A 17,931-nucleotide genomic window follows, 5' to 3' on the forward strand; every position below is an offset into this window, starting at 1 on the left:
ACTTTCGAGCAGATAGTCTCGTCCATTGCATTCCCAAGGCAATTTCAACAGAAATGGTTACCCTCAACTTTGTAAACTTTTACTATTGAAGTAGCTACGTTCAATTGAATTTACCACTTTATGTGTAAATTTCTTATGATAGAGACAAAAAGCAACAAAAATGGTAGGCATAGTACTTACTAATTGTAATATCCACTCGAAACACATAGTGATTAATACAAGGAGCGAAGGAATACATTTTATAAGGATGTTATCGATGTTATAGCAAAGAGTATAATTGAAGAAATAATTACAGTTTCGTATAAATCACTAACATGCCATTAACCGCTTCGCTACCACAGACGAGATATTCCGTATGTTTTTTTTATTAAGGCGGAAGTTGTAATTACGGAAAAACAGACTCGTGGGATATTTCGTGTATCGTATGAACAACATTGTATGGCGAGATATCTCGTACATGGTTGCGAAGCGGACCGAAAGTTAGGAGATATGTACAAAATGAACATAGGAGAAGTATCTTGCATGATTACAGCTAATCTATCAAAGTTTTCAGAGCTGACAAACTTCTTCATTTATTCCATTTGGATTATTCTTTGTATTTTGAGTAAGTATACCTTGGAGATTCGATACTTTGAAAGTTCAGTGATTTATAGATCTGTTGATCTGGGAATTTGGTACATTGGAAACTCAGTAATTAATGGATTTGCTAATTTGGGAATTCGATTATTTATGGGCGGCACTGTGATTAATTAACGATTCATAGATTTATCATAACACCCTTTGCAATTTGGGGAGTAATTTAACAATTTGCGGATTCGATACGGTGGGAATTTGGTAATTTATAGATTTGTTCATTTGAAAATTTGATAATTTAAATACACCATAATATTAATAATTAACAATTTGCGAAGTTAATGTAGCACTTTCCGATGCATTGAAATTAGATTATTTAATTTGGAAATACGATGATCTAGAACTTTATTATTATAAGATTGCGAATATCAGTGAATATATTTCAGTGAAATTATTCAAATTGTCTGTAACAATACAAAATTTCCCACTTATCGGTATTTCCTGTATTATTTATTATTAATGACCATAAAAGATGATTTATACGAAACCTGTGATTATTGTTTTACTTTTTCTCTCCTCTCTTATACGCGTCAGTCAATACAAATGTATGTACCAAACATTTCGATTGATCGAGATCGACATCGCGAATCATTGATCATTTTCCACGATCAAGATTCAACATCGCCAACAGTCAGTCGTAAGGATCGTTATAAGTAGTATTATGCATTCACAACCATATATCGTTACAAACATTCTGCTCAACACAGACTCAGTAAATACTCATGCTTTCTCTTCGATGGAATTTCTTACCTGTCGTTGGTTCGAGATTCGATTAGCCGCATCGAAGAAAAAAGATCGTTCGATCGAACGATAATTCGTTAACGATTCTATCATGCAAAAGTCGACTACACTCCAACCAAAACTGAACCATTCGTCTAAATAACTTTGCTAACGAGTAATCTCGAACTTGGTACTTGGTTGCACGGGTTGCTCGGCGATAGTTACGCTATTTCAATCAATGTAGTAATAAACAAATTAATTTGCATTTTGAAGCAATTATACAGAGTATCTTGAATTTTTTTAGTCCAACATTTTATTATATGCATTATCGGTGCCAAACTGTATGAGAATAATCTACAGGTGAAGACAAAATGACGTTTTTTTTTTTGCTGCAAATATTGTGTTACAAAGTTAGAAGCAAATATCGATCGTAGCCTGAAACATGTACACGTATAACAATGTATTCTGTATTATAGAATAATAGGAAGGTTGATTATATTTATTTTCTATATATTGCATAGTCGTGATTGATTTAAAATTAACAATTAAAGCTTAAATTGTCATATCAGACTTCATGCAGCAGCCTGCATATAAACGTAGATATTTTGACAATAAGTACAAGTATTTTCAATAATTTGCAAGTATTTTACAAATACAAATATTACGATATAAATATCTTAAACAGTAGAATCAGTATACTTCGATTACATAAAACGTCATAGTACAATCGATAGACTCGTATTACACAAACTATGCTTTACAAATATTTGTCTCTCCAAAAATTCAGGTAAATAGACTTTCACTATATACTACCTATCTCTTTAAAATTTTCACCTGTAAATTATATTCAAACAATTTAGCCAAAAAGACAATGTATAAAAATCATTCTGTACATCCTTCGAACCGTTTCCTCATTTTTTCTTTTCTTTTATAAGCGATCGAAAAATCGTCATGCTCGTGCCACAATCATACTAGAGTTTCGGTCGAACGGAAACAGAATGATGGATGGCAACGCGATATTTTTAAAACGTTATTATCTCTGGTTTTGCTTGGATGGCCACGGTGCTTTGAAGACTCGGTCGCGATTTATGGCCTGGGACGAGCTAAGCGATATATCGGCCAGAGATGAGAAAGTTGGCCGTCTTTTATCCGGCCTCGGGATTACCAAGAATATCCGAGGACGTTTGATAGCAACGATTGATAATACGAGAAATGTTATTACGATGTACACGCGAACCGGTGCATCAAAGGAAGCATCGTGGAAGCTTCGAATACACAACGTGTTCCATCTTATTGCCTAACGCGATCTTATCTCACTTCTGAAACGACTTCAACGTCGTGGATGCTTGCTGACTTCCAGATAAACTATTGTCGAATAATTAGTACCTTGAATTGTTGGAATAACGTTGGGTAATCAAATATCTGAATGATCGATAGTATGTTTGCAGTCGTTAAAGGATAGACGGCTAATGGCTTGGATAGTGTATGGAGGTTTATGATTATAGTAAGATATGATTGTTTGAGTCATCTAAACAATTGATAATTTCTGAATAGAATGTGGCATTTCTAAAAACTTTGATATTTAAAAGTTTAGTTATTCAATAATTTCTAGATTCGGCATTTTAAAATTTCATACATCTGTTAACTTGAGAATTCAGTACTTTAACACTTCAGCAATCCTTTGTTAATTTGAGGATTCGATAATCTATCATAATTCGGATAATTTGAGTATTATACAATTTATAATTTTAATTTGGTAGTTATTAGAAGTGCAACAGATTTATTAATATGGGAATTCGTTAAAGTCAATATACGATATCATGATTAATAGTCAATTCATAGATTTAATTCCCTTTAGATTCCAATATTACAAGCTTCCACGAAACTTTACGATATGATCCACATGTGGGTCGCTCAGAAACCATATTGATCAAATGCATAAGAGAATGACCATTATTATATACACTATTTTCTCAAATTTTCTTTGAAATTTTTAATTATTTATGCTATCTTCTTGTAATAAATAAATTTATAAAAATAAGATTTCTTTATCGAGAAGTTGGATGTTAATTAAACCTGGATGATGTGAAGAAATAAGATATTATATTAAAAAATGTAATTAACAATTTAACAAAAATTTGACTATTGAAAGACTGATACTTCGATCAGTATATGGTATTGGATGAAATAAATTTAAATACAAGAACCTTCGAATATACGGTGATCAACCAAGAGCCAGCAGCCAAAGAGAAAGGAAAGATTTCTACATCTTGCCGTGTAAATATCTCCTAGCAACCCGCTGATCGTTATACAAGGCATATTATACGTAAGTAGAAAGAAGACGAAGCGTTCAAGCGATAGAAAACACACATGATCATTTATCGTGTACAAAAAATATCCAGATGTACAATTATAATAAAACATGATACAACAAGGAATATGAATTCTCGTCTTTTTTGTATTAAAAGCGTAAAATACAAAACAGATTTGTTAAGAACATCGAATGAGGAAATTACTTTAAATGGTAATAATACGTATACACACAAAAATTATCATATTAGGCCGGGCTTGTACGACTTTCTTTATGTAGCTTGCAACAGAAGCGCAATTAATAAAAATGGTAGAGAAAAGCTCGACAACGTAAAAATAGAAGATCAACAGAGAGAATTGATTAATGGATAATCCAGAGAGAAAAAACGCCAAAAGCTTACATACGATCGTTACAAAATCCCGCTGAAAAATCTTTCGGTTTCGGGGTGTGTTCGTTGTGTTACTGTGTGATCCTCTGCGTCTTTCGCGTGTTTCTATGCGTTTGTGTATGTATTATATATCATTTTATTCATGTATATGTGCGTGTATTCCGTATACGTGTGATTTTTTTTTCCTTAGAAACTGTCTATCTTTAATTTATTACTTTGTATTTCTTTTTAGACTATGCTACATGGTCTAGGGGTAAATCACGATTCTCAGTTACGATTTGATCAGAAGACGAGCATGTATTTGGTTATATTTTGGTATCCTAGAAGAACTGAACAATTATTCAGCACATCACAAAAGTGTTCGAACACTTGCAGAAACCTTATGAATGTATTCTAATTAATATTACATATAAGGAGACAGGACTATCATAATCATACTGGTAAAATTTGAAACAAACCTGGAAATGTATATAGAAGTTAGAAAATATTTGCAAGTGTATATTCTGTAGAGACCATAAAAGTACTTAGACAGTCAATTATTCGTTAGATAAATAAACTTCAATATTTAGTGGCACCATATTTAACATTTATCATACGCTTAACATAGCTATTTTTTATTAATATATATTTGCAATAAACATTTTATAACTTCTCTATACGTTTCCAGATTGATTTCAAGTTTCACCAATATAATCATGATACCCGTACCTCGTTATAGTGGTAACAGAATTTCAAAATCCTTTGTATAGATATAAAAATTTACTATCGTATGGTAGAGCGTCATATACTTTCGTGAACCATTGTATGTACGTCATTATACGGTTATACGTAAAAGTACTGACAAGAGTACTCTAAACCATGTGTATCGTGTGGCCGTTTATTGATATCAGTGAATTTTGGAACAATCGATTTGACTGCGAGAGATCGATTTTCTTTGGGATTATTCTTTACGAGCTATCATTTCTATTTCGACACTGTTTCTTTCACATCGTTACATTAAGGGATGGTCGAAACACTTATAAGTAAGCACGGATAATTCTGCAACCCCGAAGCACAAATTTGATTAAAAGGTGCGGTCACAGAATAATAGTTAAAACAATTCATTATAGTACTTAATATAATACTTGGTAATCTACACGATACATGACAATGATACATCAAATAGTTCGGAGAAAAAGATTGAACAGATAATATTGAATATGACGTCCATAATTAAACGCTTGAAGTTTCACATTTGCAATATTTTCGATATGATGAGATATTTGATATTTTAACTAAATATTTGTTTACCCTATAGTTTTACTAAAGTTTTTCTCGATATTGTGAATTATTGCAAACATTTTATCCGCGAACGCAGAGTATTTTAATTACTATGAAATTAACAATTGAGGTTTTCCGCAACTGCACCTTGTATCCTTAAAAAAAAAAAAAAAAAAATAAAGAAAGAGACAGAGGGAGAGAGAGAAAGAGAGAGAACAGAAAAACAGAGAAGCTGAAATGCAACAGATATAAACGAGATAAAACGTACAAACGTTCCCTGCAGGTTATTAGAAACGTTCGAAAATAACGAGGCTCTTTTAGCAAGCTCTCTTGATTCCTTTTGTTAGCCAGCCATTTCTCTATCTCATTTCATCTTTGATCAGGCTTGAATAGCTCCGATATACAGTATCATCTAATTCGTGCCACAATATGTATACAGCACAATTGAGGCAGATCACAATCGATGAATGGATGTTCGAATTATTTCGATTAAATCGACCATCGATATTTTTGGTAAAAAAAAAGAGGAAAAACAGGGGAAAAATTCGTTGGTCCACTAACTACAGAAAACACTCTCTAACTATTTGCATTATTCTCAACAAGTATTGATACCCAGATAAAGTCTCTACGATACTATGTGAAAAAAGGGGAAAGTGAGAAAAGGAATAATAACGACGAAAGATCGAGAGAAAAATTGGATGAAGTGAAAAAAATGAAAAATCGATCGTTTTACGTTGTAACGTAGGATCAATATTTGTTAGGAATAATTCATCTAAAACTATCAACTACCTAATCAGGATATATTATGTGTATATATATATAATATGTGAGTGTATATATATATATATATATATATATACAATACAATAATTTTATGAAACATTGATTATGAAAATATCTTTCATCTTTTTTTGCGCTTCATTCATACTTCGTACTATTGGTAAAAAAATATATATTTTACAGAAATGTTTGTATACTCGTAAGGATATGCTAAGCTCAAAAAGAAAAAAGGTAACAAAAACAAGTATCTCTGAAAGCTACGGTTTTATACTTTGATGCAAATCGATTCTCCTACCAAGAGATCGTACGTGAATACATAATTATCACTGATCATTATCGTTATCCTTATTATTATTGTTATTATTATTATTTACAGTATCGCTTTTTCATTGCAAAATACTTTACTGTGAACATGCAGACGCTCCCTCAAGGTTCATCGTCGAGAAATTTTTCACGCCGCAGAGGACGGGAGCAAGTCGATCGACATTTCTCGTTTTCTTTCTACGATTATACCGAGGCAAACGAATGCTTCCAAAAATCTGGAAACAAGATTTCATCACCGATTACTCTCTCTCTCTCTCTCTCTGTCTAACATGACTAACTTAAACTATGGAAAAATTGAATTTAACTCTTTTTCCTTCCTTTTATTTTCTTTTTTTTTTTTTTTAACTTTCTTTAATGTCGATCGACTTCGCTCTAACTTCCTTGATAAATCGTGGGGTTGCAGTTGGTCGAATTTTCTTCTTGTATGGTTCTTGTGTGTAAATTGATTGTGATTCATGTACATGTATATGTGTGTGTGTTCGTGTGTGTATGTACGTGTACAAGGTGGACACACACGTGTACGTGTTAAGATCGTGGAGGTCGATGGCGGAACATCGAGAACAAAATAGGTTTGATTGTATAGAAAAAAATTCTGTGCAAGAAAAAATATCAGACGTGTTTCTTATTTGCGTTTGGTGAATCTTTAATCATTAGTGTGTAAAAAAAAAAAACGTGTGTAAATCGAAACCTGCGTTTGTATTAAAGAAAACAACAAAAGAGAAAAGGGAAAAGAAACGTCAGCCTGTGAGTAATTTTTCTGTGTGTATGTGTGTCAACTAACCTCGTCCTTGTCCAAGCCGAGCTACGGAAACGTTAAACTGAGGTTAAAATTCGTTCGTTTATGATTTCGTGATTTAATTTGTTGTATTTTATTCTTTTTTTCTATTAAAAAAACAGAGTAGGAAAGCAACGGAAAAAAGGGACTACATTTTTTCATTTGATCTTTCCTTCTATTTTTTCGGAAAAGAATTACTGAGACAATGGGAATTAATTTAATCGATACATTCGTAAAAAAATTCACATTTTCTCTCTTCGAAGATCTTGGAAAAAGAAAAATTGTTCGACGTATTTTAGTCGATTTTTGCCGAGACATAAAACTTTCTCCTAGATTTATTTCAACTTACGCAAAGTGCTCGTGAAATAAACTCTCCTGCACGCGCAATTAAAATTACACTGCCCTACATTTGCTCCTCCACCAAGAAACACAGGGAAGAAAGGGGTCATATAGATTACTCGCAGGTGCATCATTATTTTCTACATTTCTCTCTTTTTTTTAACGTGCTCGATTTTGCGTTTTGAATCGTTTCCTCTTTTTCTTTCTAAAGAGCACCATGGGAAACAAAATGAAAAAAGAAAGATTATCTTGCGTATAGGCATATGCTAATATCCTGTCACGGAGGAGAGGCAAAGAAAAGACACGAGAAATCATGAGGAAACCAGAACAGAACGGTTCGAACGTAAAACGATAAAAAATTGAATTGAGAAAAACTGAAACGGTGGAAAATAAAAGAAAATAATAAGACACGGGACAAAGAATACAGAAGAGAAATCTTGACAAGGAACTGACAATAAAAATCTAACATTTCGACAATCAGAGCAGAAATCTTCACAGCGAGAGAACTAAACTTACTTACACATGTATAGATCAAGTGTGTATGCATACGTGTGTGTACAGGTACAAACTCAATTAAATGCTATTATTACAAATTTATCTTTTTCTTTCTTATATTTTTCTTATATTACAAAAAAAGGAAAAAAGTATTTCCATGTTAAGACGCGAATGCCAATTTGTATCTTTCTTTCAAAGTTCAAATGAATTCGAATTTGATTGAGACATATATTTTTCTGTTCGAGCAAACTTTCTTTCTTTTTTTTTCTTTTTTATTTTCTCGATTCTTTCTCGATATTGTTTGATCTATATAACGTACGTGTACCATATGTGAAACTTGTGTGGAGTCGTTCCAGACAACGAGAATCCTTAAAGTTAAAGTTCCTTCTCGTTTGCCGGTACGTACATTGTGTGCACATTTAATATACGTCGAATCGACTAACTTTCGACAAAGAAAAAAGAGAAATCATTCAACACCGAGAAACGTCGAAAAAAGGGAAAACGAACTAAGCACCAATCCGGTAAGACACACCTATGGGCACTTAACTTGGGCTCGGCATGTCATCCTAATCATATTTACGAGCTAACATCGACATTCTAGAAACTTCAGCCGAAAACCTGATCTTAACGTCAAATCACTTTTGTTTAAAATTTAACATTCTTGTTTGGAAAAATTAATTTCAATCGACGTTTCACATCTTGAGAACGCTCCAACGTCAAACAATATCCGAATGAATCATTTTCTGAGTTTTTCTGTGAATCTTATTACCATTCTTTCTTTTTAATTCTGCTACCACATAATTATCGTCAAACGTTTCATCAAAATTTGTCTTAGGTAACTGGGAAATTCTCTGAAACAGAAGTGCAATTACTTCGATATAATTGGAATTTTTTCAATCACGAGGTTAATGAAATTTCTTAGGGGGGATGGTCGATTGATAGGAAGTGATTTGACGATGATCAGATTCAGCCTGGAAAGAAGATTCTCAGAAAACGTGGAGCGTGCGACGAAACTTACCTCGTCAGTGTGAGAGCCAACGAGAAAAAGGTCGAAGGGTATAGCGGCCACTAGGTCGATGATGAACCAACCCTTCAGGTAATGGACGGCTATCTTTGCAGGATGGGACACCACTTCATCGTTGCTATTCACGAAAGTCGTGCGAAAATTTATGATGATGTCCACTATGAAAGTGACGTCGACTGAAACATCAAACATTTTGTCAAGAATAATAATTCGATTTAAGAAACAATAGTAAATATTCTATCGCTTGATCTCGAGTCGGTAAAAAAATTCTTCGAAAGTAAATGGACAAGAAACAAAGCAAAAGTTGAAAGATATAAAACTTCGTATTATTTTACTCAAATTTTCCATGATAATTTTTCACAAAATCTAGTTTAAGGATCAACGTTTTTTCCCATATTTTTATTGATATAGTAAAATATGCTAGAACGAATGTGTGTTACAACGAGGAATTTTTATTCATAAAATTTAAATGCTATAATAATCGCGGTTTATTAATTTACACTCATTAAATGAAATTTAGTATATAAATCAACTAGAAAAGATTTGATATTATTTTTATTATGCTAACGTTATTCGCTGCTAATCCGTGGATATGAAGCGAGTTATTATTCCTAAACGCATATATACACAGCAAATGCTGTAACAAAGTTCTACAATCGACCACATTCGTTGTAATAAATTCTATCATACTGTTCAAAAGTTACTAGTCTCGCAGTGTTTCTATCTTTGAGATTATTAGGAAAACATCTACGTATTCCGTAAACTCTGACCTTTTCTGAGTATAACACAAACGCTATGAACTTTCTGGGCGCGCAGTGAAATAGGACTCTATTGGTCAGACAACGTGAATTCCGGCTTGTGTTAGGCCATGGCTACAATGGATACGTATTCGAACGAACTGGCATTCTGACGAGTGAAACATCTAAAGACTGCAATGCATACACTCATAAAAAATCTATATATATATTTGATTAACTTTGGCATATGGAGTTCGTCAGAATGTCAATTCGTATCGAGTACGCATTCATTGTAACCGTAGCCTTACTTGTCCAATATCGATCATTGATTCCGTGTCTCACCTATGAAGTCTATGATGACGATGGGATCGTCACTGTACTTTTTGTTCTTCCTGCTGTTGTAATCCGGATCCGACAGGACGAAGGCGGCGACGTACGGTGTAAATATAGCGGTATACAATACGAGCAGCAATATCACCCAGTCCCAGACCGCTTTAAAGGGTGAATAGTGTAATATGGTCCACTTGCCGATCCTAGGTGACTGTAATTTGTACTCTGGGAGGATATCATTTCCAAGGGACAGCACCTGGAGCACATATTAACATATTGGGGAAGAATATATTCATCATTCGTTCCTCTTTTTCTTCACTTTCTTCTTAATGAAAAGAAACGGTCAATTTTCGTAGATCTGAGTTTTTCACCTCCTAATTTTCACTTGGAAAGTTATTCCTATGTTTCTTGTTGTTTTCTTAATTAAATAACTCACATGAATATTAAACAATAGAGGAGATTTAATTTCTAGAAATTATTGAATTAAGAAAACAAGAATAATTCAAGATGTAGGAGAAGAAATAGAAAATAATTCTTCTCTGGAATAAGAAAAACGAAAACTCGATACATTTTTATTTCTGTTCGATCCTCTTTCCTCGATCGTTCGATTATTTTTATTATTATAAGTCAAAAGGAAGTACGGAGATTATTATTATTAGTTTTTAACATCGGTTCTTCTTAATTTACGATGTTTCGGCAGACTTTGCGCGAATTTGTTTTTGAAATGAAAATATCTTCGCCGAAAAACAGATTGGAAAAAGAAGAACATGTGTCGATCGTTGGTTTATCAAACAATTGATAAAAATTCGATGGAGAAGGACATGGCAATGTTATTGCTATGTTTATAGGAGTTGAGAAAAACAAAATGTCCCGTGTTTGTTTCAATACCGCGTTATTTTCCATGCTGAATGGCCGAGCGAACAATATCAGAAACACCTTTGTCTTGTTCTATATTTTCAACTTTCCTTCCTTTCTGTCGAATAGCAATACGGTCAGAAACGCGAAAAATAAACCACCCACGCTCGCTCTTTTCTATCACTTTGCGCCGTATCATTTTCCTTTTATTCAACAGAGTGGAAAGGAAGATTTGTTTCTACCCCGCAGTCCGACTCATTTAAGCGTCGCCGCGTTTTAACCTCGTTTCTCGACACGAAATCCATTAACAGAGAGCGTTCACGTACGAAAAATTTCGAATGCTTTGCTCGTTAGTAACGCGTTTCTCGAAAAAATGGTCAGAAAAAACGTAGGAATTCTATCGTATTAATTGATCTTTTCGTATGGACCACGATTCGAAGTGGTGACGATTAATCCCGTCGTTTATCGCGAGAGTTGAGCTCAAATCCCGACGAAATCTGATTCAGCCGGCAGAGTAATCGCTTTAATAAAACCGAACGATTGAAAAAGTGGAAAATTTACGGCGAAGGCGAAACGAAGTTCTGATAAGGGATCATCTGCTACTGTTCGTCGGGGAAAGTTTCTGATCGCCGAAAAAGAAAAAGAAAAGAGATGAATGAGAAGAACCGTGATATGGAACACGCGGAGGACAGCTAACCTGCCTGGCACAGTAGCGTTTCGAGTTGCTAATTGGACTCTCTGCCATTTAAGCCGGCCTTTGTGGAGGTTCTACAACGAAACCACGGCCACCGATCGACCATAAGTAAACACTTGGCACACACTATGCTTCCCACTGACACACACCTGGCACACGTGCCCTTTCACCAGCGACCGGCGGAACTTATTACGCGAACCACAGGTAAATAAATTCACTCGTCGATGATCCACATTTCCTCCTATTGCTTCTGTGTGCGTGTCCTTATATAAGAAACAAATATCCAGCCTCTTATTCCGCGCTATGGAACAAGAAAAAGATATATATATGGGAAATCCTTTCTGGATTGGTTCGTGTGCTTCCTGTTCTTCCGTATAGGTATCACGCCCTCGAGATCCTCGTCACCATCACGTTTTATCGAGCGCTTCCACGAGTTGAGCCGAGTCGGAAAAGCGGCGGTAAAACGACTGTCGATCCCAGTGAAAGCTCGACGACTCGAGGAACCGGGGATATCGATCCACTGGACGGAACGTTGCCCCAAATACCGGAATATCAGTTGTTTACAACGCGGAGAGGAAGAACCGGAAGAGTCCTAGTCGAGTGCTAGCCTCACACTGATGCAATGCGGACCGCGAAGGGTGGCGGCGTTCGATTGGCGAAGGGGAGGACGACGAAGAGAGCAAGAGAGAGTAAGAGAGAGAGAGAGAGAGTGAGAAGTAAATGTGAGCGTGTACACAAGTATGAGTGTACGTTGTATGTGCATGTACGTACAGAGAGAGTACCCTTGTACGTGTATGTAGAGGAGGAGTATTGGTTAGGGCAACCCCGTCGTCACACCCTACGCCGGCCACGTTTCGAAGTATCCAACCTTAGCAGGGTTAGCCTTATTACCTTAATAGCGGCTGTCTTCACGACCTCAGCTAGGCCAATAACAAGTCTTCCGCAGGCATACCGTGCACCTTTCTAATCGGAACTAATCACCAGGCTGCTGATGATCAACCGTTGCCTCGCTTTCCTCTCCGGCTCGTTTCCCGCTCGTCTAATGGCGCTGATGGCGCTCCGCTCCGTTCCATTTATTTTTCCATGCTGCCGGGCGCAACCGTTTATTCCGCCACGTTTGTTTGTACTTCCTTGTCGACTATTCGCCACACGCCACCGTAGCCCCTCTGTTTACCTGGCCGATCAGGGATCTGTTGCTCGAACACCACGTGAATCTCTGCTCTGCTGCTTCTCGAGATGACGTTTTCAGTAGATGATATTGTTAATAAACGTCCGCGTATTTTATTCTTCCTTTCCATTTCCACGATTCTTGAAACTTTAAGAAACTCTCAAGAATTTGCACGATACGCAGTTCATTTCCAACACCAGTGGATAGATTTGGAACGTCGACGTTTCTAATTGGAAACAGTTGTCGGAGATTCGCGATACAGACTGCCGTAACGATTAACGAGCACAGAATTTAACGAGTATTCGATATTTTCTGTATTAATCGCTGCAGTAATTCCTTTCGAAGACCACCGATAAAAAAAAGCCGATGCTTTAATTAGAAAAAGACCTAGAAGATTCACGTACCGTTTGATTAATGCCAAGAATCGGTTAAAACTCGAACCAAAGATCGTAAAACTAACGAGTTTTAATGAAATTTTATAATCGAAAACGTTTCAATTAGGAAACATTCTGGAGGATCCACGCCTTGTCGGATTAATACGTAAGACTGATATACCGGCTAAAGATCGAGCCCGAGATTACAAATTTAACAAGTTCCAAAGGGATTGCATAACTTTAAAATATAATTTTATAACCTGATCTAATAATTTCTCTAAAATAGAAATATTGATCTCTTTCAAGATAATCGACCTTTTAATTCGAACAAATTCTAAAAGATCCACGTATCGTCCGATTAATACGTCAAACTGTTGTATCGATTAACGGTGGTGTCCAGAATTATAAATAAACGATCGTTCCCAGCAGAAGCCCGACGTAAAACGTTTCAAACCGATAACCGACCGCGGTCCGTCTGAAAGTTGTCTGGATTTAGTTGGAGACCTAAATATCTCTATGTCGCGGACAGGACATTTCATTGATTTCTTATTACGAGTCGCGAGGTCTGTCTAGAGTCGGCCAAGCATGGCGCGAAGGGATGAAAAACGAGGATAGGAGGTACAGAGAGAAGCGGATCGTCGTTCGTCACGGACGACCAGGGAAAATGTAAATCCGGATGGATTATCTTTTATTCATGTTACCTGCTCTAGCCAGGTGAACCGGCCTATGTGTTTCTTTAGAACCTGTGTGTAATTCTACACGCGCGATGCCTGGGTGCGAGGTCGTGACCCGACAGCCTCGTTTCAATGACCCTTCGTCATTAGGTCGTTCAAGAATGTTCGTTATTTCTAACGAGGCACAAATTAATGCGTGGACAAGCTTCTGGCTAGGAAATAACGAGGAAACGCCCATGGACTTCGTCCAAGGAACGAATTTTCGTGCAATCAGCTTCTCTTAGAGGATGTATGAAGTTACATCTCGAAATTGCACCTGTTTTTCGGGACGTGCATCTCGAAGATAGTATCGAGAGCTATAAATATTGGATGGTGTTGCTTGAGATACGATGTGGGCTACCGTAAATTGAAGCGATGAGTCCCTTATAGTCGTGGTCAAAAGAAAGTTCCAAATTGAAATTTGCATATGACTACTTGTAACTTTGTATTAGATACTTTTCATCGTGTTAGTAACGATGTTTATTCAGTATCCTTATAGAATAGAATTTCGTTTTCTAAAATTATAATAAAATTACGATAAAATATCCCTCTAAACCTTGTTACGTCCGTCACTGAATTTTTATGCTTGTGAATTTTTGAAATGCTATATAAAAATTCCAGGTTAAAATTGTATTTAGGTTTTTTAGAGCTTTGACAGGAAAAAGATTGTCTCATTTATAAGCAGGACTGAAGGTATTAATTATAATACTATTCCAATAAATTGAAAAGCTAGGTAGCGAAATTGTAATGGAGGCACAAATCTTTATTTCAATATCCAATGAAAAATATATCGACTTTGATATTGGAAATACTCTCTACCCTAACTGAAATCTTAACCAAAGTTTTATACCCTTATATTTATCAATCTATTATCTATTATTTTGCCGAATCAATTTCTCCGCTTATTACACCTGTAAATTGGCTTAGCATCGTTTCGTTGATTCGTCCAAACATTCGAAATGTGTCTATTTCAATTCGTGACTGATTTTATGACTCAGATACATCGTGGCTCGGACTATCGGAAGAATGTCCAACGCCTATCGGGGATTTTCTCAGCGAAGAATTAGGTGATACAAAAGAATAAGAACCATTAGAATCAGACCTTGTTCCACGACCGTTTCTCAGATTGGTCGCGCGTCCACTCGTTATCTTAAAAGCGACCATCTCGTTGATTTCTCGACGGAGAAAAAGCGTCTGAGAAAGGACGAATCCCGCGAGTGTTCGTTAAGATTTCTTCGAGCTGGTACAATCAATTAGGTCAGAAACTAACGTGCCAAAGTTTCGATGATCAAGGCTCGCGACCAATTTAGAAGATTATTATACTTCGCTGGAATCAAACTTGGCTTCGAATCGATGGATCCTTAGTTCATTACTATATTTAGGCATGGTTTGCTGCCCTACTTCGATACACGAAGGGCCGAATATCTAGGTAACACGAAAGTGAACAACTAATTCAGGGAACCAAATATATTTTCCCTTTTATTGCCTCGAAATTCTGCAAAAATAATCGAAGGTTTTCTTCATCGCTAGTAATAAATTTTCGTCTTGAAAACTTATTCGCACGAAGGGTTGAATATTTATGTAGCACGAAAATTACAGATTAAATCAATCTTTATAACTATATCTTTGGAATTCGGTAAAAATAATGGGAGATTTTCTTGGTACTAAGTATCCCAAAAATTTCAAGAACGTCACTTTGCTTTCAGAGAGGCCACATATTTCCGAATGCAATCAGTGAAATTCCACGCGAAGCAGACAGCTCGACATACAGCTTCGTAATTAGAGCATATGGTGCACCAGATGCTGCCTCATACACGGAGAAGTCCAACAAGTTCTCTTACCAAGAATCTGTATACAGCAGATGAATCCCAGTATTCAAATCGACTCAGATTACGTCACGTCTCTCTCATATATAAATTTAATTAGTAATTAGAGCGCAATTGGCATCTCGACGAATATACACTGCCGATCATAAGTATTAGGACGCATACTGATATTTAGTATAAATTGACTGCCACCCACTGTTTTTATTTCCTAGTTATTTTATTACAAATCAGTTATTTTATTCACGACGTATGTAAAATATTAAAGTGGTAAACACTCAAATGTTAAAATAGTAAGCGCCAAATATTAAAATACTAAAATAGTAGACATATATAAAACAATAAATAGTGAACTCACATACGTAAAATAGTTCAATATTAAATATAGTAAAATTTGTTAGAATTGTCTAATAAATATGATAATATATATTCGAATATTTATAGCCTGCATTATGCATATCGAGAAAATCCGGATCAATTAGAGTTACGGGAGATAACTTGAAATTATTGAACGTGAGCAGCGGAGATGAAGAAGAGCACGTTACGTGGCGTTGGTTAGGTCACGCTGTGACCTGGAATCACCGAAAGCTAACTGCCGAATATAATAGTTGCATAGTAGCGTTTAACGAACAGACCAAAGGAAAATGTTCAAACAGTTTCGCGTAGCAGCTCGCCCAATGCGTAATTAAATTCCACTGCCATGTCTAACAGGATTCTCAGCTACCGATAGAACTTTCTTGGAATTTACAGTTGTAAGGTCTATGCTACTGAGAGTTCATCTTACTTCGCTTCCAGGAAGGTTAACTGAAAATATTAGATTGATCAGGAAGTTCTGTCGCTTGTGTTCTTTGAAAGAAAAGAGAGCAATTGTTTTAAGTGAAATTTATATTAATTGATCTTAGTCGTGACTGTCTTTTAAATGTTTGATAATTCATTTATTTCGTCGTATTTTTATTCTTGAAATATTCCTTCAGTGACTCTACAACCTAATGTAAGCTATACATCTTCTCTCTGTCAAAAGTTATCAATAAATTGAAAAAGAATTGTGTAAGGGTTGAGACCAATCTATTTTCAATCCTAGCAAAGGATCTGTTGGAAATTCTGTTATCTAAAATACATTTTATTATAAAGCAATTTATTTACCAAATTTCCAATGGCAGACTATTTTTGCAGCAATATTGCACTTTTATGTCAAACACTTTCAATTTGATGAAACTTCCAAGTAACGTGAATATAAAAAAAAATTTGGTGAAAATTTCTCAATGAACTTTAGAGAAAATGGATTTTAAAGTTTTTTTATCATAAATATTGTGTTTTATAACGTCATTCTTGTTTATGAAATAATTCGCTATATTATTCGTCGTTGGTATTTCGGATCTTATTTAGTCCTCGCTCGATGTTGGGAGAACGGAATGTCGCGAGAGCTGCTAATATGTGATCAGCCGACAAATTCCTGTACAACTTCATTCCTAGAAGTAATGCGGAAATGACCTGTTTTCCGCTAATAAATACGGAGGCTATCCCCTTTGAGCACACTCTCCAAAATTGTAAAGCGTTCGCTACACCAGGAATTCAACCTGAACATTCTTCGCGAATAACTATGATATACCAAAAACAATCGCATCTATCAATTGATCAATTTATCAATTGATGAAGATCTGAAGCTAAAATTAAAAACCAACTTCTTCCTTACTTTCCATACTTCTCTGAACTAACAATTGCAAAAATCTACAAAAGTTGATCTGTTCAAGCAACAGTAATCTGTAATAGCAAAATAATAACAATTAACAATGGATCCGATGTGGTTAATAAAAGTTTCTAAAATTCTGCTCAAATGGAATTAAAAATATAGATAAGAGTTGTCACTATGGACAATCAAACGATACTAATCATGAAGCCATAATTTAACAAAGTATTAAGGAATATCAAGAAATATCCTTAATAAAAGTTCCTAAGAAAGATATGTCATTTATTCTTATTTTGTTTCCAGCTTTCCCCCCGGTTAAGTAAAGAAAAATCCAAGAAAGGGAAGAAATAATAACATAGTGATAAAACATCTCTGGAAGAAGGGATACGAAGGTTCATCAAGCCTTTATCGACACGTGGTCGAGTTACTTGGAAATCAGGTCGCGTCAACGACAGAGCACAGCTTGCGTTCTCGTATTGGGATATAATGCCACCTCTGTGG

At 35.5% G+C, this 17,931-nt stretch overlaps 1 protein-coding gene across 8 annotated transcripts in view; it reads right to left on the bottom strand.

The window, feature by feature from the left end:
• Window positions 1-17,931, bottom strand: part of LOC126873370 (potassium voltage-gated channel subfamily H member 6) — a 145,763-nt gene that overhangs the window by 17,621 nt on the left and 110,211 nt on the right. For 6 of the 8 annotated variants that reach the window (XM_050634171.1, XM_050634167.1, XM_050634172.1 and 3 more), the window contains 3 exons: window positions 10,129-10,372; window positions 9,044-9,225; window positions 7,198-7,218 (listed from right to left, as the gene is read on the bottom strand). In XM_050634171.1, coding sequence (XP_050490128.1) covers window positions 7,198-7,218; window positions 9,044-9,225; window positions 10,129-10,372 — 447 coding nt within the window. The remainder of the gene's footprint in view (window positions 1-7,197; window positions 7,219-9,043; window positions 9,226-10,128; window positions 10,373-17,931) is intronic. The other 2 variants (XM_050634166.1, XM_050634170.1) reach the window with 1 other exon arrangement.

Source organism: Bombus huntii, chromosome 14 (assembly GCF_024542735.1).
Source record: "Bombus huntii isolate Logan2020A chromosome 14, iyBomHunt1.1, whole genome shotgun sequence".
NCBI classification, from domain to species: domain Eukaryota; kingdom Metazoa; phylum Arthropoda; class Insecta; order Hymenoptera; family Apidae; genus Bombus; species Bombus huntii.